The sequence below is a fragment of the Cynoglossus semilaevis genome, chromosome 6, assembly GCF_000523025.1.
Source record: "Cynoglossus semilaevis isolate Cse_v1.0 chromosome 6, Cse_v1.0, whole genome shotgun sequence".
Classification (NCBI taxonomy): domain Eukaryota; kingdom Metazoa; phylum Chordata; class Actinopteri; order Pleuronectiformes; family Cynoglossidae; genus Cynoglossus; species Cynoglossus semilaevis.
In genome coordinates this window covers 17064610-17092207 of record NC_024312.1, presented here as the reverse complement: position 1 = coordinate 17092207, position 27598 = coordinate 17064610, and the positions used below count along the sequence as shown (strand labels likewise).

At 38.4% G+C, this 27598-nt stretch overlaps 1 protein-coding gene across 7 annotated transcripts in view; it reads right to left on the bottom strand.

Annotated features, from left to right (window-relative positions):
• Positions 1-19563, bottom strand: part of LOC103380430 (pleckstrin homology domain containing, family A member 5) — a 69445-nt gene extending 49882 nt beyond the window's left edge. For 2 of the 7 annotated variants that reach the window (XM_025055906.1, XM_025055904.1), the window contains exons 1-3: positions 18696-19035; positions 18517-18593; positions 16100-16157 (exon numbers count right to left, since the gene is read on the bottom strand). In XM_025055906.1, the coding sequence (XP_024911674.1) occupies positions 16100-16157; positions 18517-18593; positions 18696-18787 (227 nt within the window). In that variant the 5' untranslated portion in view covers positions 18788-19035. Of the gene's footprint in view, positions 1-16099; positions 16158-18516; positions 18594-18695 lie in introns of all 7 variants that reach the window. The other 5 variants (XM_025055907.1, XM_025055908.1, XM_025055903.1 and 2 more) reach the window with 5 other exon arrangements.
• Positions 19564-27598: the final 8035 nt, after the last annotated feature.

Sequence of the window (27598 nt, the reverse complement as noted above, 5' to 3'; positions counted from 1 at the left end):
TCACTAAGTGCAGGTTTATTTTGTCAGGTAAAACTTGGTGCTGTGTTCCAATTAGAAGTGGAGTGAATTTAAAAGCAGGTCCATAACTCACAAAGAGCTTTCTCATCTTTGCCAGAGGCAACCTCCTAACATCAGTCCATTAGTAGCTCATTACTTACATGGTGCCATCAGCATGGCCAGCTGGGTTTTACCTACATCCCACTTCAAACTCTAAGAAACTCTAAGACCCTGTTCCCACTCTTCCTCAGTGATCTGATCTAATTTTACCAGCTCTACATAAAAATTTGAAGCCCTCTTCCCCTGAATATTTTCTGAATGCATTCTTAAGCCTAATGTTGACAGATGTAGACTAACTCTGAGGGCGAATGGCTGATCTATTTTCAGACAGTTTTCATATCTGTGCCTGATCTAAACTATAGTTTTACAGTGGACAGCTCAGCACAGCACGATCACTTCAGCTGTACCTTAAAGTCTCGTCTCAAGTGACAACAGTCCAATCAGAGTTCATCACTCATTATTTCTATTTTCTATTTCTTAATATTCTCATTATCGGCAAACACACACAAACACACACATTTTTATTCGCCATACTTCTGGAACAGCAGGCAGATGTATGTGTGTTCAAAACTGTTTTTATGTGTTTCTAATGCAATAAAGGAATTATTAACATGGGGAAAATGTCAAGAACAATATGCAGAAGTATAACTTAAAATTGTACTGGTACAGCTGATGCATCTTGACAGTGGCCTTTTAATTAGCTGTAGTTTTCTTTTTTAAAAATCCTTTGAAAGAACCTTGTGTTTTTCTTTTGATTTTGATAAATGGACCAAGTATTTAAAACATCTGCTAAGGTTGTGTTGTTTGTCAGCCATCTTGAACTCTGTTCTACTTGGCCAAGAGCAAACACCTAGTGTACACACCGTCTCCTGCACACTGAATGACTCCTTACTGGCCTGGTTTTGATATTCTGTGAAGTTTTATGACAATGTCCATTAATGTGATATTTGATATGATGTAATGTGATATTTTTCACATTACATCATGTGTCACCATCCACTGTACAGTCATGTTTATCTCGTCTACACATATGACATCGCCCACATACTCAACGGGAACCGACGCCAGCCTGGTGGCAGGCAGTAATAAAGCTGTCACATACAGAAGACATCTTGAAACAATCGCTGCTAAATCCACTTCACCTTACACAAGGTGGCCACAGGCAAAAACATATCAATCACTGTACCACAAAGTTACGGCTGTATTTATGGGAACCACCAGCAGAGGTCCCTAACAGTGAAATACTGTGGTGATCTTCCACATCAGCACGTGGAGCACAAATGGCTCCACATTAGTTTGTGAATAGTAGCAAGGTGATGCCAACGCTCAATTTATCCTCAAGTAACTACTGCTGATATTTAAACAGGACTCTGCACTTCTTTCTCCTGCTGCAGCAAGATACTACAACTGTCCAACAGCTGATTAGTTATATGGATCATTACATGGTGCAACCATTATGACACATTCAACAGCTCCTGTTGATGCATTTCAACGCTGTACCATTTCATTTCATCCCAAAACACACAGCTTTGAAACACAGATAAAAGGCCACAACGATCTAATGTGTGATTGGAGCATAAGCATGCACAGTTTTGTTATTTTGTATTCATTTAAAGACAAGTGGTGACGTTTTTTGTTTTTTTTACTAAGCCATCATTGTTTGAGAGAGGTTTAGAAACTAAGTGTCCACATGCTTCAAGGTCAATATGAAATAAGCAGGAGTAGAGAAGATAATCATTATCTGCCATGGCAGGATGACACTACTTTTGCTCAAAAAACATCTGGTTTAGACGAGGTGCAACACAACAAGAACAGAGCTGAGCTGAGAAGTTCAAGAAAAAAGGAAAGAACAGTGGATCTTAATTATTTTTTGTTTACAAACGACTGTATGAGTTGCTGCCACCTAGTGACTGGAGGCTTGTTATCATTCATGCATTACAGCAATGGTAGACTTATGCTGCATTTCATGCCCCCCTCCGGCGCCTCACCACCCTCAGGGGACCTGCCCCACTATTTGAGAAGTACTGCACTAGGTGAAAAGCTACAGGCTACCATCCTGATGTTGACAAACAGGTTGACACTAAGCTTGTTCTTAAAAAGTATCAGTACTTACTGCTGCATACTGACTCATAACAGATTACTGTTCATTTTTTTCTTAAGTTAATGCTGTGCTGTGACTTGAAAGCCAACTAGTTATGCACCGAAACATCTTAATCTTACACTCTACAGTGCTTCCACGTATAACTGGACCACACAATCCAGCTTTGCTTTTCTCTTGCTCTGTAGGATTCCAATAGATGCTGTAAAACAACCAAATCACCTACAAACATCATGTGGTTTCCTACTTTAAACGAATCCTAAAGACTTTGGTGGTTTTATACTCTGTGTGTCTGTCAAACAGAAACACAATACAGAAGTGCACACTTGTGATAACGTACAAATGTAAACTTGCTAACTTGTTGCAGAGATGCATCCTACGAAGGCCTCTTGATATCATGAAGCTACTCCCTAACACTGTGGAAGCCTTAAATTAATTGTTGATATTTCAAAAAATGTAAACTGAAATAAACTATCTTCATTTAATAAACACTGGAGTCACATGAGGCCCTGCAGGCTGCCAGCTGTCTGTGTCTGCTTTGGAGTGTGCTAACAAGTAATTGCAATACTTTGGGCAAAGGTATCAAGTCAAAGCACAGCATGCATTGATTTTATTTGAAATAAAACAAAAGATAATAAAAAAGTATGTTATATTTTGTATAATAATCAGTGTGTGTTGCAGTGGCTGTAAAAATCCAAAGATTAAGCAAGTTTGAAGGGTTAGCAAAAGTAGTTTAGCCTAGATGGGGACAAGATGTTTAACATTTTACATTTCTTAATAGATGTTACAATACCTAATTCAGAATGAATTTGGATGTGTATAATTGATGATTGGTATTATATTATGTGTGAGTGTAGTGAGATGTTTTGGTATACTGCTGTACTTCTTTTAGCTAGCCAGCTTCTACTTCTTCCTCTTCCTTTTCTTTTCTCCTTCTACTGCTACATTTTCATCTACTACTTCTTCCTCTACAACTACTACTTTAATTCTTCTACTATTTCTTATTTGTCTTCTATGTCTTCTTCTAACTCTTCCCTTTCTTCTCCTTGTAGCTGTTAACATTTCAGGTCACCACAGCTTGATCATCATCCATCTCACCCTGTTCTTTGCCCCCTTTACTGTCGTACCATCCACCTCTATGTCCGGTTTCATTACTTCCATAAATCCACTCCTCTTTTCCTCTCACCTGTCAGTTTCATCTCAAACATTTTTTGTTTAATACTATATCCACTACCACTTCTCAGCACGTCCAAACCATCCACCATCTCTTTTCTAACTTTATCTCCAAACAATTCAACCTTAGCTGTAAGGATATCCATGAGCTCCGTGCTTTTTTTATTCTCAAAGAACCCGAGTCTTTAATATTAACCTGTTTGTTTCTTCAGACTTTAGCGTTTGTTAAACAAACTTTCCCCCCCATTTCCTACCAACCCACAACCAAACCCTGGTGCATTCCTTTTCTGGTCGCTCTAGTGATGGCATTAAGTTCGGTGAGAAACACAAATGTGCAATATCAATCACAGCGGGCATTCAATGTGAGGCTAGTACTGGAGTTCAAATATTTGTTTAGGCAGAGATAGACGGATCTGAGGACGCAGTGTGGGAGAGACAGCAGAAGAGTCAATACTCTACAGTTGAGTAATAAACACAGTGTATTATCCAATCACAGCATCTCCCTATGAATCCCTCCCTGTTCACATAGACACAGGAGAGTTCCTCTCTTCAGCAGGTAACCAGCTCTCAGCAGACACATTGTATGAGAGGATTTTAAATCCCACTTAATTTAGACCTTTAATTGAATATGTTCAGACAAAAACTGGAGCAGCCCTGATGACCTTGATAGAATTTCTATCTAAAGTCCCACCAAGCAGCAGAATTCTGAATGAGCTTTGAACACACAAGGACCACTGCATGCAGAGATCCAACACATCTTATACTGCAACTGGTTGTAAAAGAAAATGCTACAGCAAAACAGGTACAAAAAATACCTTTTACCAGTTACATAAATTTACATAAATGTACTAGTCCTTACATTGTGGATGACGGAAATATTAAACCTCAGATTTCACACATAAATAAAATAAAACAATAAATAATATCAATAAAGTCATGGAGTTTGATCATTTGTTCCCGTACCTGAAATATAAAATGGAGGACTATCTTGACACCTTACTCACAGACAGACACAGTGTTCTGTTGATAAAACACAATCGGAGCAGACTGCCTTATTTGACTGCAGACCTTATGGGGCCCTTCAGGTCTACATGGGAGCTGTGAAGCCCACACTGTTGCCAAGCGAGAGAGGAGAGGTAATAAGGCAGAGCCAGGGGACCAGGAGGGTACGATTCTGATCCCTGCTTCGCTGCTGCTAAATTGAAAACTTGGCAGCATTCAGTGTCTCAGTATAGCCAAACACAAACAAGCCTTTTCAATTCTCACAAGGTGACAGAAAAAGATGTTTTAATGGCTCTTTCAAATGAATCTTAGATGACTGTGAGAACATAGGTTGGATTCCTCCTGAAAGGTCAGCGAGGGGGTGAGGGGCAAAGAGGGAACGCAACTGCTGACTGCCTGCATTTAGATAAAGACAAATTCAGAGGCTCAGTGTGTAACAATTTACATCAGGCCAGTCCTCTGTGGATGTTTTAACATTGTGCTCCAAGAGCTCACAGCTGTGGAGCATTTGAACAGAGTGATGGCTTCCAAAAGTGCCCTAATCATCACAGACCATCTGGGAAACAAGCAGACCGTGCACTGTCCACTGGACTGAGAAAGACAGACAAGCAAAATAGAGAGGGCATGAAAAGATTAGGACAGAAGTTTTGTCATGGCATTTAATGGCAGCTGTAGCACTTTAGATGCACAAAAGGCACAAGGCACAAAAAAAACTATATCAATGTGGAAAATAAAGCAGTATCATTCAGAACATAAAAGTTACTCCATAATGACTCAAGTCTAGCCTTAGGCTCTATTCAACACTTGTCTCACTGAGACAATTTCAATCAAAAGTTCAATCACTGCTGCAGTATTAATGGAAGGTTAAACTTCCCAGCAATATTGAGTTCTTCTTGGATGGGTATATTTGAAAATTAGACATCAGAGAAGAGCAGAGGAATGCCAAGATACTGAAGCAGCACACATGGCTTGAGACCAAACTGCTGGAAAATCACTAAAGCTTGTGCATTTCAAACTCTATATCACTGTCTGACTTCCAAATAAAGGAATAAAAGACTGAGATACGTTTAGATGGGGAAAAAATAGGGGTACTTTGCGATCCAATTCACTTTTGTTAATTATCAACGCACTGGTTATTAAACAAAAGTCTGGAATAATAATAAAGTTAACAGCATGACTTCAACCCTGGCAGCTGTCCTCAGGTTTGGCCCTGGAAGCATTAAGAATAGGCAGATTACTGCAGGGATTACTCAAATTCAACAGGTCTCTGGGCTTAAAGACACCACAGAACTAAGGAACAAAGAGTCGTTCAGTCAACATACATTATTTATACTTCTGCGCTGCACATAGTGATTGTATTCAAATCTAGGTAGAGCTGAACAGATTTGTAATAATCAAGATTAATTTCTTGTGCACTACAAAATGACAACAAAACACTTTCCCATTAGCAGCATAAGGAGACTGACAGGTGCTGATGAACAAGTCCAGACAGAGATTTCGATCATTTAGACAAACATCTGACTGTTTCTCAGAGAGTCACTTAGGCACCTGAAGCCAATTTAAAAACATCCAACATACGGTTTAGGATTGTCATAGACCAACTCCAACTTCTTTTTTAACACAATAAGACAAAAGTCATAGTCTACCTGGATTCAACCTTTTTGAGCCAAACTTTGGCAACTGAGGACTCGTGTGAGTGACAGCAGTGACATTTGAGTGAAAAGATTGCAGCTGCCCAGCAAATGTACAATCAGATAACATGGGACAAAACAATCTAAACCCCAGATAGTGGTTCTGTGAATGTGGCTGCCGAGAACTGGCGTCTATTCAATTTCATACTTATATCAACTGCCCGGAGAATAACAATAATAATTTTAAAAAAATACTCTGTGGCAGTGCTTGTTTAATCTGATTATGTTCAGGTGCAGAGTACATTTAGCTATACTTATTATAACATTTAAAATATTTTTTTTGCAATTGCAAAAAAAGATTATTGCACAGAGAGTAAGAAAACCAAATAGTGTGTATTGTTCACCTATGATAATCAATTTTTACAAAAACTGATTGGCCTTGCTGAACCAACCATGAAAAAGTGATTTGTCTCCAAGGGGGCTCGCCCCTCACTTTGAGAACAAACACTCCAGTATAGCTATCATTCTGCTTCTTAATTCCCAAAGAAAGACTATTAGTGTAAATGCTTTGTCAGCAATGTGTCCAAAAACTAAGATATGCAGCCAAGAATATTGTGACTAAAGAGAAAGCAAAATTTGTCTGAAGTGAATTTTCACTGAGAAACTCTTTCATCGTCACCTGAGGCAAGCCCCAGCTTCAAAGGGTTTTTCTTCCACATATGTTTACATGCACACACACACACACACAAAATCAACACAAAAACACATCCATGTTTTTTTCTGTCTCTCTTTCAGATCTATCCAGATGGCAGCTTGGTGACTTAACATTTGGGAGCAGCTCAGAACCTGCCCATTTAACTGCCTTCTTGTCAGCACCCAGATTCACAATGGAGAGTTAAAGAGCCAGGATGAGACGGTGATGCTCTGCAGATCCAGATCCACTGGTTTCCTTCCTTGATCAACACCCACACACAGGTGAGCTGTTTGGAAACCAAATGCTGAGAGAGAAAATGAGTCAGTGGCCAGTGACACAAGCCTACTGCTGACATCCAGGGAGAAAATAAGCACTTAGAGATTTGACGAATAAGGGCATTGTCCCCAGAGGATGGTTTGTTAATTCTATCAGTCTGTATGGGGATTGTCATAGAGAAGTTTGGGTTTTGTTGAGGTTTTCCTTTTCGCTGACTGCTGCATGCTTGTCACATGAACGTGCACAGCAAAAGGTGGTTTTCATTGAGTTTGAGTTGAGTCTGCTAAAACCTGCTGACCAAACACCATCATCGTCATCATGATGAGGTTTCAAATCAGTCAACACAGTTGTTTTACACAATGATATAGAAAGAAGTTAACAACTGATCTGTTGTGTCTCAGTTTGTTCCTACAGTGTAAAAAGCTTGATGTCAATGTAAATGTTGAACCTTCGATTCAGGACAATTTTGTATACTGACATACTCCAATATCAAATTACTGACCCTATAGCAGTGCTACTGCCAGGGCCGGTCTGACTTTGACAGAGATTTCATTGTTTGTGCCAAAAAAGAGCAACAGCAATGGAACAAGTGGCACTACAGTGCACAGATAGTTTGACAGTGACGCAGTGGCAAAAAGTTTTTGTCGCTGTGACACAGTGGTGCGACAAATCGGACAACTGCCAGACCATCGACACGTTCCCTTTTCATTCTGTTTTCTCTTTTTTCAAAATTGCAGAGACAGTGAGAGTAAAAATGGACACTGCTCCAAGTTTTCCCTTGAACAATGGACATAATTAGAAGTATATAGCATCTTTTAACTTTATACTTGAACAGTAAATAATATTTCAATAAAAAAGGGATTGCAACTGTTAAGTATAACTGTATATAATTACTGTAATTCTACTGTGCTTCTCTTTGTATTGTTGCAGCTGAAACATGAGTTTATAGCAGGTACATTGGTTTTATTCTGATTTAAATAAACCATGATCTGTTGCTCATATTCACTGTGCAGCTTCATTTCAGTAGAACTCTGTTACTCCCTGAATACAATTTTGCAACAGTCAGAGTCAGAGAAGAAAACAAGAAAGCTCTATGCCCATGGCATAAAAAATTGACATGTACAAATGAAAAATTGAATATTGTCAGAATGTTGGATTATAATGGTTTACGGTGAAGTGACAGTCCAGTTGCTATCACATTTTAAAGCAATGCAACTTAGAATATACACCAGTGTTTATTGGAATTTCTTGCGACAAAACAGAGAAATACTAACTGCTAATCCAAAAATAGTTACATTGAGGGCATCTGGACGGTGTAGGTTTCTTAAAGAGGTTTCACCTCTCATCCAAGAGGCTTCTTCAGTTCTTTAGATCCAAGAGGAACTGAAGAAGCCTCTTGGACCTGGATGACTGAGAACCTACACAGACACTGACTGCGAACAAAACTAATTAAAACAAATATTCTTGTTTTCAGTAATGCAATTTCAGATCACAAGGAACATGTTTCTTCCTTGACACTCGCACTACTGAGAGTGAATTTTCAGTTATGATATAATATAAGGAGGGTTCTAGTTCAAGGATTTCTATACATTTGACATCTTTGACATCAAGTGTGATGATGAGTGTAAACATGACTCATTTGCATAAACCTACTGTTGCAACAAACCGCACAGTCAACTAGATTCTGATTTTAATATAGACAAATGTTCCCCTAAGATATTCAAACAAATCTGCACTTAACACAAGCAGTTACACAACTGAGCAGCTGACAATGTGAAAGTCACTGCATATGGCCTCAGGTTTGAAGGTCATCTCTACAGCTCTGCTGTATACACCACTAATGTGGAGGTTAGCATTTTTTTTAATTTAAATTTAGCTTTACACTTTACACAAATGAGACAGATAATATCAGTTGAGCAAAAACAAATATATGGCTTATGATATGGCTTGTTTTCATAGGCATGTGACTTTTATACTTGATATAATAAGGTTGATGCTACGTTGTGTCTTTGCTTGATTTATATTTTACAGGCTGCTGTTTGACGGCTGAGCACTAAGACCGGGTTTTAGGTTTTTATGCAAATGATAGAGTAAGTGATGAACATTTCTGTTCACATTCCGCACACTTGCTTGATTTGACTGTTTCTGTCAATATTCATAACAGTCTTTTGGTGCAGTTTTCCTGATTAACTTTTGTTGGCCCCACATCATCATACAATCTTCTCATTGACTCAATGCCAATTCCAATCCATATTTCTGCCTGCTAAATAAAATGGCTCCACAATACAGATGTTTGTAAAGTATTCCAGTAACGACTCACATGTCCTGCTACTGCGAGGCATGCTTAGAAAAGAAGGTTCATCCCGTGTGTACAGACATCCTGCCATAACAAGAGGAAAATATCAGAGCTCCAAATGTTCTTCGTTAAAAACCAGTCAAATCTTTTTCTTTGTGGTCAAAAGTCTGCTGCACCACTGGCAGCAAGGCAGCCTGCAGTGAAAAGCTGTGTTAATTTGGCATGACACACTTTCAAAGGAGCAAACATCACTGCTCACTGGGATGAAGACCATAAAGAAGAACTCAACCACCTCATCCTCAGAGCTTTCTGCAGTGTCATGGATCTTTATTCAACCATCAGCCCATTCATCATCTCCATCCTGCTATGGTTCACATGAAGATCTAGGGCCAAACCTAACAGTCATCAAACAGAGGTCTGGACAGTTCGCCAGCCCATCACTGGTCCACATTGGAGTCACATTCATATATATGATTAGTTTTACTTCATTTAATTTATTCACCTAGTCCCAAACTTCCACGCTTTAGGATCATGGGAGTTATCACACTGTCACAGTAAAAAGTGTGTGAGTGTGGGAATGTCCACGCCTTATATCTGAGCTGGGATACTGACTTGCACAACAGCAGTGAAAATACCTTAAAACTAGTGACATGAGAGACAGGAGAGTTTAAATTATCCATATGCATCTTGAAATTCATACTGTCATTAATGCTTAGGACCTGAAGACTTTAATGAATGATCCAGGACATGTTTAATTTATTCCTGTAAACCAAACATAAAAAACTAAACTATGATTAAGAACTGTATCCAAACTTCCCTGGATAAGAATCTTAACAGGTTCAAATATGTCAAGTAAAATGTATTCAGAAATATAAAGTTGATTTTTTATTTTAAAAGACAGAGGTTGATCATGCTCATCAGGGGATCAGGTTTATTGTTCGCTCTAAATTGACCATTGGTATAAATGTGAATGGTGTTTCCGTCTACATGTGGCCCTGAGATAGACTGGTGAACTGTCCAGGGTGTACCCCGCCCTCATCTGTTGACAGCTGGGGTTGGCTAAAGCGACCTTTAGCCAGGTCTCAAATTCCCAGTCCACAGGTCACTTTCGGCCCACAAACCACTCACATGCGGGCCGCAACTAGGTGTCAGTGTATTGTAATCTGACCCCTGTGCCCCCAATGAGATGACAAGTGCAACAGTGGCCCCACGCTCATTTGAGGTTAAGACCCCTGCTGTAAAGGAATGAGCTGTAGATCAGGGGTCACCAACTAAATTTGTCAGAGGGCTGGAATTTTTCTAGACAAATACCTTGGGGACTGGACACTCAACAAAAATTTAATTAAAATGATACTAGATGATTAATGGTTGGATGGATAGAATTTGATTATTAATCGGCGAGAGGAGTATTTATCTATGAGAGAAGCAATAATCTTCAGGATAAAATATTAAGGTAAAAATTATATCTACAGTCCATTCACTACTGTCTGTAGCTTTAAGGCAATAATATGAGCACAAATACACTTGAGAGATTCTGCTCATAATTGGCCAAATTTCATTAGAAATGCTTTACTCTCCTCCGAGTGATGAATTATGCAGAGAAGTGGAAGCGAATGGCCTAATGAAAGCAATGTTGTACAGCACACAAGTATTTATATTTTATGTTGCACTTTGTACTGATGAGTGTATGGAAGTGGGAAAATAGTCTCAGCAAGCACTGACAAAATGTCATCGCATGAAACATTAATGACTGGGCTGTAATCAAGCTGAAACTTTGGCCGTACAGCACTCTAATATGTCAGTAATGAATCCTGTGTCGTACTAATTGCTCACTCCTATACTTTAAAACTATGAGCAATCTTATTCTGGAACCAACAGCCATTAACCCAAACAGCAACAATTAAATTTACAGGCAGAGACAATTAGGCAGCAACGGTAATTAAACATAAGGAACTGTGAAGACATTTGTTACAGCTGACACTCCTCAAATGCGTCAGTTCAAACCAGATGACAAAGTATCCTCACCAGCAGAAGGACAAACTGTTTGACGACTTGCTAGTAAATTGCTCAAATCATATAATTCATCATTATTTAAAAAAACTGAGAAATGTATTAGTTTTCCATCACTTAATCCTTTCATGGGTGCTGCTGGTGGAGGTGGCCACAGCCTTATATGGCAGTCATTAACATAGCCACATACATATCTGCATGGTTATGGACTGTGGGAGGAAACCTGAACATAGAAGAGGAGAAGAATTAAAGTCCATACGGAAGGCCCATCACTGACCACCAGGGATCTAACTGATTTTTTAGCTGTGAAGCAACAGCACCAACCACTTTCTCATGTGCACCCCAGTTGTAAGAATGTGTTTGAAAAACAAGCTGCAAACCACTGATGTACTCGAGACTAGAAATGTGAAGTGCTAGAAATGTCCAAAGTATAAAAAGATGCCGTGCCCTGAAGTGTAGCTGAAGAACATAATACAAAAAGTAAATAGGCATAAAAGGTCCATTAAGTTTTCTGCGGATGCAAAGATGATGAAATCTTATATTTTATGTCATGTTCAGCAGAACCAGTGCCCAGCAGATCCAGTTACCTCTGCAGAGGCACAAGGAAACAAGGGATGAAGCTCTCAATCACAACAAAGTCAAGACACGTGGTACTAACAGCACAGCACACATTGTCCTGACAAAGACGGTATCCTGCAATGTGGATTATTGTTTCAGTTCTCAAAGAAAAAAGGTACCAAAACAGCTGGGTGCTGTTCCAAGTTATCAAGTATTTTTCCCATGTTCCTTAGCCAAACAAAGGGCCACGGATAAAAGCTATGAGTGTGTTAGGCCTGAGGGGTTGGCACTAGTGACTCACCTGTTAATCTAGCAAGGAATAAGCAGGTAACAACATTAAAATGATCCTGATTAGTATCTACAGTTAGAGCAACCACATTTGAAACCACTGTTTCAAATGCAATAAAACATTTATTTTGATTTAACAAATATAAAATTTGATTTACTTTATACTATTTTCCATTCAATTTAAAAGGAAAACCTCTTATGTTCAATAAACTCCATAAAATGGAGCAAGAACGTCATGCTTGTTTTATGCTAACTACATATTTTTCTAAGGCTACATTCAAATAAGACATAAGCTAAATTTAAATGTATTTTCAGTAACTTTATACTTCTTGTTGGGATAAAATGACACTTTTTATTAGTCATCTGACTTCATATTTGTTTTGGCTAACTTCTCAATGGTTCTTGGCTAACATCGAAGTGGCTAATTACAAAATATACAATTACTTAAATTCACACAAAAGGTAGCAAATGTTATAATTATTCACAACTAACATCATCTCTTGCTCTTCCCTATGTTCACCCTTTTTATAAGCAAACTGTTAGCAAAACTCTTTTAGGAGTAACGCCCTACTAGTTATGGCTACTGATGTACACCAGTACCAGCAAAGATGCATGGTCTGTTGATAACAGCCTGAGTGAAGAGAATGCAGAAAATAACCTGTTAAATATAACCAGTTAAAACACGGACTGGTGTGTCCATTGTCTTTCAGTCCATGTGGAATCTCTTGTGCTCTTATAGCTCAATGACATTTGTGCAGAGAAATGATGAATAGCCGCATCCAGCAATAATGTTTCTCTTCCTGAAAATATTTCTTTCGACTTCCTGATTCTAATCATTATTTGTTAACTGGATTGTGAAAGACAAAAAATATTTTCCACTTTGTGCTGAGAAATATTGAGTGATTAAGAACACACCCTGAAAAAATGCTACCTAATTATTATCAGCCTTACTTTGCCCATGTTTACCAACTGAGTGTTTTGCAAAAATCAATTTCAACTTGTGCTTATATTTAATAACAATGTATCAAGATTGTTACTGAAAAGAACAAACACTCATGTTGGTGATTTGTTTTTGCCTTTTAAGTAAATGGTGATGTGATTTACAAAACTAAATACAGTAGCTTCACTAGGTATTGGGTAGGAGTAGTAACTACTATGGTATTTGGGTTTTTAAATAAAATGTAAATAAAGTTGCTGGCAGATCTGTTGTTTGGCTGTTTGCTGAATGTAAACCACAGTTTCCCTGTGGTTTGGCACCGAGAAGACACAGTGAAACGGAAGAAAAAGACAGCTCCGTCTGAGAAGTGCAGTAAGCTGACGGATTCAATTAAATCTGCACACTGACCATCACTCACTCTGTCCAAGCTCACACTGCTGCTGAATAATCAAATTACATTACGGCCCCTGACACAGGTCTACACGATGACACCAACAACCTGCACTCCATCCTCTATGATGCATGCCATCATGGAACAGACCACGTCAGCACAATCTGCTCCCGGATGCTCACACTGTGAAGCAGCATTCACAGCCAGTCAGTGAACAGGCCAGATCTTTTCATAGAGTCAAAAAAATCATTTCACATTCACATAATCACATAATGTTCAAGTTTTTTTTACCCAAATTAATTTTACCCAAACAACGAGAAGAAAGTGAATTTTGGTCTTGTCTTCAGGCAAGTTGCCTTTGGGCAGTTAACACAGAATAATATTTTTCCAGCATCACATAGAGTCTCACAATTTACTACTTCCTTGTCCTGTCCAAGAAAGTTATCACATAAACCTGTCACCAAATCTCTGTGTAAGAACAGTAAGTCAGAGTATAATTTGCAGGGAGAGATTTTAACACTTCAGTTCTAGGGATTTCCTTGGTGCAACACTGGAGCCAACTTACAAAGTGATCCTGTGCCTTGTTTATCATCATGCAGTCAGTTTTACGACAGGCTGTTGTGATGACAACCACAACTTATCACTGGAATTCTGAGTGATCCCACTAAGCAGAGCGTGAAAGAACAAACACCTGGCCAAGCACCAGTTTTTTAAAGAAATGTGAAGAATAATAAAACATCCAGGTTTAGGCTAACAATCAACACTCCCTTAACAGAATCAATATTAGCTTTTAATGAAAGGTGTTAAAGTCTACCTGCTCATGTGATTTTTGCTTTTGTTCAAATAAAAATAACACGATGAGAAGTATTTTCTACACTTTGTTGCAAAGAACAAAGTCAAAAACAATATATTTTGTGTAGACTTTACCAGTTAGAGAAAAAGCAAAAAAAAGGCAAAGACGAAGACCTTTGCCTCCTTTCTTTCTTAATTACATTTTTCTTAAATACATTTTTGGAGGCACATATATCAAGACCATGTAAATAGAAAGTGCTGCTTGGACAAAATCAATGTTCTTTTGACTTATCTAATAAGATACAACATTGCAGTTTTTGGTATGTGTGTATTTTTTCTATGCATTCAATACATTTTCTCCGAGAACAACGTATGAGAGAGTTTCATCAAATTTAGTCAATGTAGCCATAATACCATCAAAAATTCTTGATGGTATTATGGTCTTGGAGGCTTGTCCTGGGTTCTGCGGCATAAAAAACATGGATGCTTTTTACTAAGTAGTAATTTATCAACTATAAGGGGTGTCCTGAATGAAACAGTCAATTCAAAGCTACTAACTGCAGCAGGATAAACAAATTTAATCACAATACAGTTGATCAATCTAAATTTAATAAAGTGATTCCCCATTTATGGAGTACAGTGCCACACGCTTTAAATCAGCGCCGTAAATAAGCTACAGCAGCTCTGTGGCTCAGGACTCTGAAATTAAATAGACTTCCTGGTTATAATTTCAAAATAGTGTCACAAGTTTATTGTCTCCCAACTAAGCCTGAACTGCAAAGATCAACCAATGAATGACAACTATGTTTCTCTTCAACTACAAGGCTGTGACAAAACACTGGAATATAAAGTGACTGCCTCTCACTCCGACTGTCTGGCAACCTGCCATGTGTACTGTAGCTCCTCAAGAAGATAAGGAAGTGAAGGAATGGGAGGATTGGCTCAGAGTAACATGGCCGTATTATCCCACATTTGCAGCTTGTTAAGTGACTTTTTTAAGAGTTTAGACACACTTTCATTGTAGTGTTGCCCTGTTAAAACTCCACACCAGCATTGTGACAGAGGTATTTTATTAAGACATGGAAAAGAACTGATATTCTATGTTTGCATAGACTTTCTGAGAGCAGTGACAGTACTTGGTAGCTTCTGTGCTGTACAGAAGAAGAGAGACGAAGGGGAAAAAAAGGGAGACTTGCATCTGCAACTTCTAAGACAGCCAAAGACTAAAGTAGTTTCTTTTTTCAGATCATGGCTATAAAAAATAAAAGTACAAAATAAACAAATCAAGGACATGAAGGATATAAATCACATTTTCTCCTGCCAACACAGGCATTACAAACAATAATACTGGGGATATGATGCTCAGACAAAATCGATAGCAGGAGATTTCTGAGAAAATATTTCCTAGCATCTACTTAATGTTAATGTCTACTTAAAGTTTAATTTCTTGCTGGGAAGAGACCAAAAAAAAACTCCAACTCTGTGGTAAACTGTCAAAAAAAGGGAACATAGTATATTTTGGCTCCACGTTCCCAGCTTCAAGCAGGATAAGTCTGCATAAATAAAAACTGCTCACAGTAGACAGCTGCCACACTGTGCCCATGTCTGCCTTGTATTTGCACAATGGTCCACTGTAATCATTAACGTTTGCAACAGGTCTTTACAGTCAAGACACTGGGAGTAAAGGTTTCATCATATACTGTAGACAGCCAGGGCCAGACGTCAGTGTGGTTCACAAGCACGTTCTCAAAGGAAGCAGGTATTTGAACGACGCTGCTTTCATTACAGGCAAATTAAACAGATATAACTGAGTTTGTGTTCATGATTAAGTTGCCCGTGCTGTGAACTCGTATCACACGAGTAAATATTGCAGGCAGTTTTAGCGGTTTAACTCACTTGATGAAGCACCGTGCCCCCTCAAAGGTAAATCCTTCTTCCCATCCTGTTGGTAAGTCTGGAACAAAACCAGAGAAGATTTTTAGGTTTATAAACACAGAACTGGAACAAATAGATGAGCAAATATAAATTCAAACATTATTAACAATTTTTGACTTAATTTAAGAACCTCAGCCAGCGGTGTACTTCCTAGTAGGCAAATTGTTAAAACAAAATATTAATGACAAGGAAGAGACTTAGAATTCTGTAAACCGTAGCTTGATGTCATTGATTTAGGTCCGCTCTCTCACAAGCAGCGTCCATCTATAAATGACTGGATGATATATAGTTACATGACAAAACAACAAACAGAAAGATGTGAGTCACAGAAAACATTTCTCTAAAGTTTCAGGCTTCAGAGTTAAAGGTAAAATAATGAAAATGCAAGTGAGACATAAACATCTGATAAGTGAAGATTGATTTTTGTCCCTTGGAGAAATTTTAACAATCCGGCAAATTGAAGTCATAAACATCTTTTATGGGTGGAAAATGACAAACACATCCTTAGCAATTGTGAGTTATACCTCAGTGTACTACAGAATATAATGTGAGTCATGCTGATGGTTGGGCTTTCCAAAATTGAATAAATAAAATTTAAATTAAAATGTATTGTTATACTAAGCCTTACTGCTTTTAGACCCGGCCCTTCTGAGATGTAGAAGTTACACTGTTACAGCAGCGGAAGAGTCTCTGCAGAGCTATTATGAGACAGCTACTGTATACAGTGGTACAGTACAGGCTTATTACAGTGAAAGAAGCTTATATTGATATTTGGCACACACGCTATTAAAGGCTGGAGCTTTGGAGCCTTCCGCAGGGCAATGTAGAAACAGACATTTAAAGTGTTGATGTATAAAGTTCCTTTCACCACATAGAAGATCGTTTTCCATAAAGAATTTTAGGCTTTCAATTGACTGACTTTAATATTCATTGATGGAATATACAGTTTCAAAAAAGGAGGGAGAGGGGGTGAAGTCACCGCTGTCAAGGAAGTGGTGCCTGATCTCCAGCCACAGACTCATGGCATGCTGCTGGAGGTGGGAAAGCTCACAGAATGTAGACAGTCACTGTCAATTTCTGTTGCAGTATCCCAGTGATCATTCTTTGCTCTACTGTGCGTAGGCTGAAGACCTGGCTGAGCAGCACCGCGACGCAGGAACGACTCAGCCACAAATCACAACTGGCCATTCTGTTATAATAATGAGTTCTGTCTAACTGAAAAAATGATAATAATAATAGCAAAACAGAAATTATGATGACCGGGTGGTTTACTCTTTTTTTTTTTTTTTGAATCAATTTTCTTTTTACAACCATATATTGGCTTTAATTAATCATTAAAATCATATTAAGAAAACAGTATATTCAGTACATCAGTGTAATCAGGGATCGTACGCCTTTAACAAGATCCTATTCAAGGACTTTAGCTCAGTCAAAAAGCTCTACTGCACACAATCAATGACTAAATTGTTAGAATCAGTTATTTTATTATCAGTTTTCTAACGTAAAATTCCAACTTGTGATACAATTTGTTGTGTAACGTGGCATTACACGACTATTACATGTGTATAATTAGAATTAACTGTTTAATTATCTGGCTATAACTACCTAGCAGCGCTTACAGTTTTGCAGTCAAAGACCTAACAGGGATGAAAACCAATGACCATAAGCAATGTTTTAAATAACAAGGTAAACAAATTGTGACTTTCATATATTTTTACTTTTGCTTTCTGAATATTTAGCAAAGGCATTTTATTACGTGTTCTTTCAGACAGATAGCAAACTGCAGTTGCAACTTTAAAAGAATATAATTCGTATCTGCATGGCTCATTAAAAACAATCACTTTTAAAGGTTATGCAAGTTTGTGTCGCAACAGCTTTTTCGGTTTGTGTCATATTCTGCACCCCTCCCTCCGCCTTCCACCACCCTCTACTCAACGAGTAAATAACTGACACCGCCTTTAAAAACAGTTCCTACGTCCCTGGAGTGGGAGAGGGTCTGCAGAAGCCGGATTACTTGTCACAAAGATCAATACTACCGTTTCCTACTCATTTAATGTAGATTGTTTCCTTACATGTGAATAAAAGACTCTTTGCCCAAATTGCTAAATTCACCCGAAGCTAGTTTTTGTTGGAAAAACATGTCGTAAACTATCGTCCAGTCGGGAACTTCGCTGACCGGCTGTTGAGGCTCAGAAGCCGGGCTGGGGTGGACAGGCGAGGGTTTACTTTTCACTGTGCAAGCGCCAAAAGCCCACTCTAACACCGCAAGGGTGTCACGGTTTCTCGCACACAGAGCGTGGGAAGTGTCGCCTTGGGGAGACGGATAACTACAACTACAACTGCACCGCACACAAAACTGTAGCTCGGTGACAGCTTACCTGGAGTTTTCCTGTGGCCGGTGATCACTGCCTCGGCGCTGACTGGATGCAGCCAGGTTGTACTCTTGGCTTCTTCGCTGTTGAGAGAAGGAAATGCGTTCGTTACTACACGGAGACCTGGCGTTCAAGCACGATCGCGTAAGCATGACTTCAGAGTGGGTTTATGGAGGTATATTTACTTAACAAAGAAGACCCGTCCATCTCGAGTAACACCGTAACTCCAAGAAGACGGAAGAGCAGAAATCCAGTGTGGCTGTGGCTCCGCCGCCATGTCTGGCAGTTTGTGTGACACTCACGCGCCTCCGCTCGCCCCAGCAGCGAGTACACGGAAACCCTGGCAACGGCAGATGGTGGAGAGGAGGGCAGAGCTCAGACAGATAGACAGGTACTATCTGTCTGTCTCTGACACGTTAACATAACACGTGAACAAACGGCCAAAATCTTCCAATAGTTACGTAAAACTTTGATGCGTTGGATATTTTCATTGCACCAACACTGGAGCTCCGTAGACTATGCATAGGAAAGACATAAACATCCGGTTGGAAACCATGGTTTGCATAGTGATCCCTATAGACACAACCCATATTTACATTTCCTAACTTCATGACATTAAAGTAATTTACACATATTAAATATATTTTACATATATATATATTTTATAACCCTCCTCTTCATGCAGTGATGATGGTAATGGATGTCTAGTATAGAAGAGTTTCCCAGTCTTCCTTGCACCATGGCACATTAGTTAGTTATTATTAAACTGGGATTTGTTTAGTTGAACACAACCCTGATATACCCACAGGAATTGAAGAAAGACACATAGGAGGTTCTCTCAGTTTTTATAGCCCCTTGATGCTACCTACTGGTAGTGTATTTAATTGTTCTGCCTGCTACTGTAGCATTGACAAAGACAAACTTATTTGCAGTAAATAAGTACTAATGTTCAGACCAATGAAATTGGAAAAGTCTTTCCACAGCAGACCTGATGATCTCTCACTGCACATTAGTGAGCCACCTAACAGTGGTTAGATGGCATTGGATGAACATGATGCATTGTTCAACATCTCAAGCCATTGTTAACATTTTACATTATTTTAAATTCACCTGCACCTGCAGAAAGATTTCTGCCTATACCTGTCATAACATATAAGTCAAATATACATATAACATAATGTTATAAAAGTTTGTTCCTTACATTTTATACCACGTAAAAAGATGCAAATTACACACTCAGAAAATAATCAGTTCTAACACAAAAGCATTCACTATTCGGTATGACACAGAATGCAATCACTTGCGGAAAAACATAGCTACTTCAATGGCTTTTATTTTCAGTTTTACAATTAGGAACAGAAATCAACTTTGAACATTTAACATGCACTGCTGCCAGAAATTGCAGAGCAAATCTTGAGTTAAAGTGGACCCTAGCATTATGTCGTTGTTTTGCTGTTGGCAATCAGGCTGACAACTTAATGTAAACGTTGTAAAGTTGGTTCAAAGTTGATTTTTGCAGAATAACAGCCACAACTTTCTGACCATTGGTCTAAGTTTGGTAAAGCCTTCAACATATTATGCCAGTGAAGGTGTCAGAGCATGTCAGAGGCAACTTGATAGCTGGTGGACTCGAACCAGCGAAGACAAATTATAGCTTCTAGTTTTTTAAAGTATCTTTAAGTATATTCTGTTATGTTATGTTTTCTCTATAAGTTTATCTGTCTGTCTGTTAAACTTTTTAAAAAATCTATAGGTCGTTTTGAATCCAATTAATTAATCCAATCTGTTACTGTCTGATTTAAATGTGGCTCTGGACTTGTATTTCTAAAGAAAAATACAGCTCTTTGTAGTCATCAAAGAACAGAGGTGGATTAACCAGCAGGGGGCCTGGGGCTAAATTCAGCTGGATCCCAGTGAGTTTTTTTATACAGACTCTAGATAGTAGGACCTGTCACTGCATGATAAGCTCAGATGTTATTGACTTTTTGAAAATTGATCTCTTTTTGATTCATTGTCTGAGGGCTGTCTTTTTGGGTGTCTGATCCACTCTGTTCTGATGTGACACCCAGATGTCCACGAAGCCCATAGTGAAGAGACGTTTCACTAAAGACAGTTTACAAAAACAAACTTACATTTGCAAGGATAAAAACATATTAATTTTAGGTATATCTAATGACACATTAGGACATATCATAGTAAAACTCCTTAAAAGTTGGTACAGGAAGCTTTTCTACGCAAACATAGTTCTGCAGTTATTGAGATTTAAATTTCTTATAAACATTTAATAAACAGCCGTTCATTGTGTGTCATGAATGTATATGTAATGAACAATGACTGTAATCAATAAGTGCTTGATTTAAACAACACTTATACTGACTATTACGGCCATCTTAGGTCTTACAAATGGGTTAAAAGCAGTAAGGAGCCAATTCTTTGTATCCACCAACCTTAGTTGAATTGAGAGGTGGTTGTCAAGTTGATGATGTGGTCTGTTGCATTTATGTACAGATAGAGCAGTTACTCAGACTTTGAGCACAACCTATACTTAATATGGTCACTGAGATAAATGATGGGCCATGTTGCTCAGTAGAAGCAACCTCAGACTGCAACATCAATTTTTCCCCTCTCTGTTTGTCCAATCTGTTTTTCTGCATATTTTTTTCTGACATCTATGTCATAAAAGTGAAGCCTGATCAAAACAATAATTAATTAGCAACCACTAGACCACTCTGTGGATCACATCACAAATTCAGCCTCTGGAGAAACCAGAGGCAGCACAACCAAATTTCACTTGCATATTCAGGTTCTCGTGCTCTACCTCCTGTCATTGTGAAAGTGCGGTGTAAGCCTTTCACACCTAACAAAGGCGAGTCATCCAACACCATTGTGCCTGTTTTTTTCTGACATTGTGTTCTGAACGTGTTAAAAGAAAGGTGGGGGGAGGGAAGACACACTTGCCAAATGTTAGGTCATTCTCTCAGGGGAGTCGCCCTCAAAGAAGAAACATAATGAGTGATGCTTTACCTGGGCAGATGTCACAGAGCCATTTGTTCTCCACTCACCCTCAGTTGCGGCTACACAACGCTCTGGTTTTGTGTCATGCAAAAAAAAGTTGCTTTTTTGCATGACAAAGTTGCTTTTCACCAAAGTTGTTAATACAGTGGTTTTTGAGAAGAGATGACATAATAATTTCAGCAAAGTGCAGCTTCCGCTGCCCATTTCATTAACCTCATATTGATTTGAGATGGGGAGCAGATGCTGTATTGCATAATGCATGAGTAAATAAAATCAACATTCTAACCTTCAAATTGAATCTGCTGATATTTTTTCCTTCAGATAATATAACTCTGAGCAGTTTTAAAGAAAATACTTCAATATTTTACACTTATGACCCAGCTTTTTATACTAAAAAAATCTAGTTTGATGATCGGTTCCAAAGTGGTGGACTAAAACCCATGTCCATGGGTCAAAAAAAAATTGTAAAATTTTAAAAAACAAAGCAACAACCTCATTTGTATTTGCATATTACCCATTCACAGTTTCGTATTCCTAATATCATAGCACAAGTTTAATGTAATATCATTTTTAAAAGTTATCTACAGTCACCATTTAGCTTTTTTGTTTGTTGTTGGTAAGTACAGTCGGTCTAAATAAGGAAGAAAACCTAATGCAGCACTGTCAGCCCTGCATTACTATTGCAAGTACATTCAAACAGTTCAAACCACAACCTTACTGGACAAACACAAAAGAAATGTGCTTCTCTCCATCAAATTAACTTAAATGTCAGGACAAAAAATGCAACATAATCTGCTCCCTTAAAGAAACCACTAAGCACGCCTAACTCAATAATGACAAACATCGTACACATGCCATTCACTCTGTTCCTGCAGTTTGAGGTCAGGCTTTGTATGTTCTGATTCAGCCGGTAACGTTGCAGTGCACTTGTAATAATAATTTTCCATTTCCTTTAACCGCAATTTCATTCACAATTTGAAGGATAGCATTTGAATCCAGATCACATCCGCACTTAATGTTGAATATGGAGTGTATGAGTTTATATCAATCCCAAAGTTTAAACTTCACATTTGTCAGCTCACCGTTGCTAGGGTGATGAGTCTGTCAAGGTATTGCAGCATACCACCAACACCTAAAAAGCCAATGCATTAACTTGAAGCGGGGAAAAAAACGTTGAGGTCATAAAGGGCACAGCAGAGACAGTGTGTTGTACTACAAATAATTAAAGCACCTAAATGAGTCATAGAGTGATAGGAAATTTAGATCAGTCAAAGGGTTGATTCTTTGACCTCTAAATATATAAGTATAGTGCATTATTATCTTTGAGAGATTGTATCTCCTGGGAACTGTCTAACACTTAGTTGAGATGCTTTTAACACTGCGCACTACATATAAGAAATTGACCTGGCAGAATTTCAAAGGAACTGAAATTGTGTACTTTGTACTACGTGTTTAAAGTCTACGTCCCCTATACACATAGAATAGAATAAAAACAAGATAACTTAAATAAGTTAATGTATCCAATTACTCCAGGTGTAACTCACAATGTAGTCCAAGTGGCACAGTTAGATCCACAGTCTGAACTGTAAAAACTTTAATAGAGATGTATTACTGAGTCCATACTGTATTGTGTCTGGTTTACATTGTTGAATGCATTCTTACAAAATGGCCCCACCCTCAGCAAAGTGACTGGTCTCTTCTTAACTACAAAGACCAGACTTGAGGCATCAGAAAGTAATTAATGGTTGAACATTATCAAGCAGTTGTTGAAGTGCTTTGTTCCAGTGCCAGCTCAGCAGTAGCCTTGTGCTAAGCTAGAGAAAGACTCTCATCTTTATACTGGAGCCACCCCGCATCTGTGCACACCTCTTATCTGCTGCATCAAAGTGGAGATTCAGCCATTTGAAGCCAGAACTTTGGATTTGGAATTTCTGTTATTAGTTACCGTAACTGTGGATAATTAATAACGATGCTTTAAAATTCCACCAAAGGGAAATGAGGTATAATGAGTTCAAATAAAATAATATTTATCCCACATGTACAGTAAAACATAATTGGGAGAAATCTACTCACAGGGCAACTTCCCATTACATTGCTTAATAATGTGAGCATGATGTCACGTGTGCCTCTCCAATTGCAACACAGCATCATTTGACTGGCATTCGCAGCCCACAAACCAGTACAGCTATTAAGTCCAGTCAAGTCAGCAGTGAGGGCAGTAGGAAAGATTGGGGAAATGTTATAACGCTTATTTCAGTTAAACTGCAGAAGCTTGCTGTGCTAGTAATGCAGATGGTAGGAATGTGTGTCAGTAAGCTTAAGAAATCTATGTGTGGGGGGAAAAACCCCCAGAAGGCAGTGGGTGGTGAAGTTCTCACAGTTCACCTTTGAATCATTAAACACGCTTCCCTGAATCACTCTTACTCACAGCCTCTTAAAGCCCAAATCCACAAGAGGTTCTCTGTTCACCACAGTCATGACCTCACTGGATCCAAACCATTTTTTTGGGTTCAGTCCAAATGTTTTTCTTTCCAACTTTTTATGAGATTTTCCACTACTGATATGTGTCATTAAGGCCGAATGAGTGGATGCTCTATTTTGTAATTAGAGGATACTGCCAGTTGTCTCAGACAGTTGTAACTGTAATGATTGTAAAAAAGGAACTGTGTTGAGTTTCTGCCATTGTAAAAGAGAGCTAATTATGTTCCCTCGACCCACTGGGTCTTAGTTTACAGTGTAAATTCACTGAGTTGGACTTGTGTTCAGTCTGATATTTTATTGCATTCTTTTTATAGTAGCCTTCTTGTTACCTCCCCTTAACCTCAACAGACAACAGACAGACACCCATATATATATATATATCACTTTTATAACTACTATATTTCAACTAATCAATTTTTTTTCCCCCTCCGGTTGAATAAGTGAGTTCATTTCTCAAGTCACAGTCACAAAAAACCCAACAAATTGTGAAAAGTGTCCAGAAAAACATTTCAATATTGAGACCATTATCATATTACAAATGTTGTCTTAGAGCATTGTTGGCACTCGAACAACGTTTATGTATACATAATAAAATTCACACTCCCCTCTCCATTTTGAACTTCATGCCCAATAATTCTTTTCATTATTTACTGTCTTCAATCAGCCCTACAAGTAGGTGCCATGAATGTTCATTAGTTAAACTCCATCAATCATGACAGAAGTGGCCGGTCCAATGATTGCACACGCCATCATCAATCAAACGATCCCACTGTGGTCCTTAAGTAATAGAGATAATAAATGAGGAGGAACTACTTAAAGCTGATCAAGGTCTCAGAACCCCACTCTTATTTATTACATGGACAACCCAGTACTGTACGAGAGTACTTCAGAATGCAGTGCTCATTAAAGTTTGCTGTATGTGCTGACATCAGAGGTCCTGGTGTGCATACCCTCCTGGTTTCATCTTACTGAGTGCAAGCCTTCATCTTCACCCTGTGGGGTATTGATACATCAGTGGGAGATTATAGATCAGTTCTTTGTCAATTACCTCAGGCCAAGTGCTGCTGTGATGCCATTAAAAGGCATAATTATCTGGGTGCATGGAAACATTATCTGGACATTTCGTTGCAGATATCTTATATAATCAGTATCTAATATGAAGATTTATCTTAAATAGAGATTTTGAAATAAAATCTTTGAGCCTGGCATGGATTTCATATGGACAGAAGACAGGATCAATCATTCTTACATACAGACAGACTGAAAATGCTGCTGCTGCGGCTGCACACTGCTCACAGAAAGTCTCAGCCTGGAGTTCTCCCCTGTTGGTGCACATCCTGTGTTTGATGGGAACGCAGTGTGGTGTGACAAACAGGTCATGAGCGTCTTCTCAGAGCACGAAGGGTCATGAGAGTGACATTAAGAAAGAGTTCAGTCCTGGAATGATGCTTCAAGGCAGATGGAACAAGGGACAACATTGATGTTCCCAGAGAATACAAGAGAGGATAAAGAACGAAAATATAATTTTATTGACGTAAAAATGATAGGAATAATTGAATTATATATCTGCACGGTTGTATTAAACAGCACAAAATGCACTACAATAATAATATTAAAAAGTGAGTCGAGTATACTTCACCTTTCAAGTCAACTAAATATTTAAATGAACCAAACATACGACCCAGCCTGTGACATTGCAAAGCATATTTATGTATGAGCACCTGTTCCTCTTTAGGTTATTTTTGGCCTGTGGCTATTTATATTCAAGGTCACACAAACACTGGGCCTGCTGCATAACCAGTGTCATTATTAAAGTCACTTCCTGTGTCCAAGGTCCTCATATTACCTCAAAAGTTTTTTGGAACTATTAGCAAAAGCTTCCGGTGATAGAAAGTAATTCCGAAAGTCTTTGCTCCTTGATAGAGTGAAAGGAAAATACATCAACTACACAAGAGTATATACTGAATATTGCACCAGTTTGTGGCCCACGGACCATTGTTTATATGTTGAAGTATCCTTAACTATATCCTTAACTGTATGTGACTGATTAATTTATTCTGCCGCAAGTAATCAGGGAGATTTAATGTCATATTTTGGTACAAATTATCAGTGACCTGATTAAAAAGTCAATTTACTGGCTGCGGATGAAACAACCAACGCAAATAAGGTACTTTGTCATTCTGCAGCGACCTGTCTTTTCATAAATCTGACCATTAATAATGTGAAGACACATCACCAATGATTTAGCTTTCTAAATTTCAGGTAAATTTAAGCAAAACTTAGAAAACTGGAAAAGATATTTTCAATATCTAGTTATTTAAATAATGACAGTTGAATTATGGTCCACCACTGACCAATTTTTTTCTAAACTCTTTGCAAGCAACATTTTTAGAAACTACTTTCGGTCAACTTTCATCATGCTCACAATATTATTACAAGGGCAGTGCAACAAGAACCAAAACACATACGATTATACTGAGTGTGTTTACCTCAGTTTTTATTGAAAAAAACAAAACAACAAAAACCTTTTGATTCTTTCTGTAAAGTCTATAACAGTCTTGGTATGACTATTAGAAATACTGACAAATACAAATCCTGAAGGTGATCAGAACATTTTCTACCTGATCTATGCTGAGGTTTTCTTCTCACTGGAGTTGCAGTGTCTGACATAACCTAATTGAAATAATAAATCTTTTTTTTTTTCATTTCCTGGTGGCTCACATACAGTAGCAGATTGCACATGAAAATAGTGCTGAGTTAGTGACATGTCTTTTTAACTTCACACCTGTTCTGGAGCAGCAAGTTCAGTGTTTCTCACGTGCTGCTAAATATTAAGCCACGCATTCAGTAAAGAGTGCTGACTTGTTTGTTTTCAGACCCATTTTGGAAAGTTGCCATCGAATAATACTGGACCGCATTGCACTTGGACTAATAACAAGTATAGGCTTTATATCCCTTGAGTTATTTCTCGGCCTGAAACTGCTGCTTCCTTTTTTCTTATTTGCACCACCCACCTACATTAAGGTGTAAAGTATAGATTTAAAACAAAGTCATTTATATAAAATGGTGATGCAATCAGTGAATCACTGTTACAGCAACTGTTGATCATATTAATGGTCTACTGCCCTGTTAATAATATTGTTTTAATTTTCACCTCTCTTGTTGTTTTTCAATCCTGCCCATAGTGCAGGCCTTTGCTGTGTGTGAGAGCTCGAATATATAGTTGAGCTAGATGACGCGACGGCTGCTGGTAGCAACATTAAACAGGCCGGGGCCATAATTTAGCTCTGAATCGACAAGTGGGAGTGATGGGTTGTGGGAAGTTGGAGCTCATTTACTTACTCCAGGAGGCTCAGTAAGTAAAAACAGTGGTATATCAATAGTGGGGGAAATTTACTGCAAATCAACAGAAACGTGAAAAAATTTATATTCACTCACTTTCAGAACAAGTTGTTTTGAAGGTGACTCTAAGACGATTGCTTTCACCGTAGTTCTAACATTCTCAGTGTCTTGTATTTTGAGATTAAAGAGAGATTATGTCAGATATTGCTTTGTCTGCATGAATCTGTGGTGCAGTCAGACACAACTGATT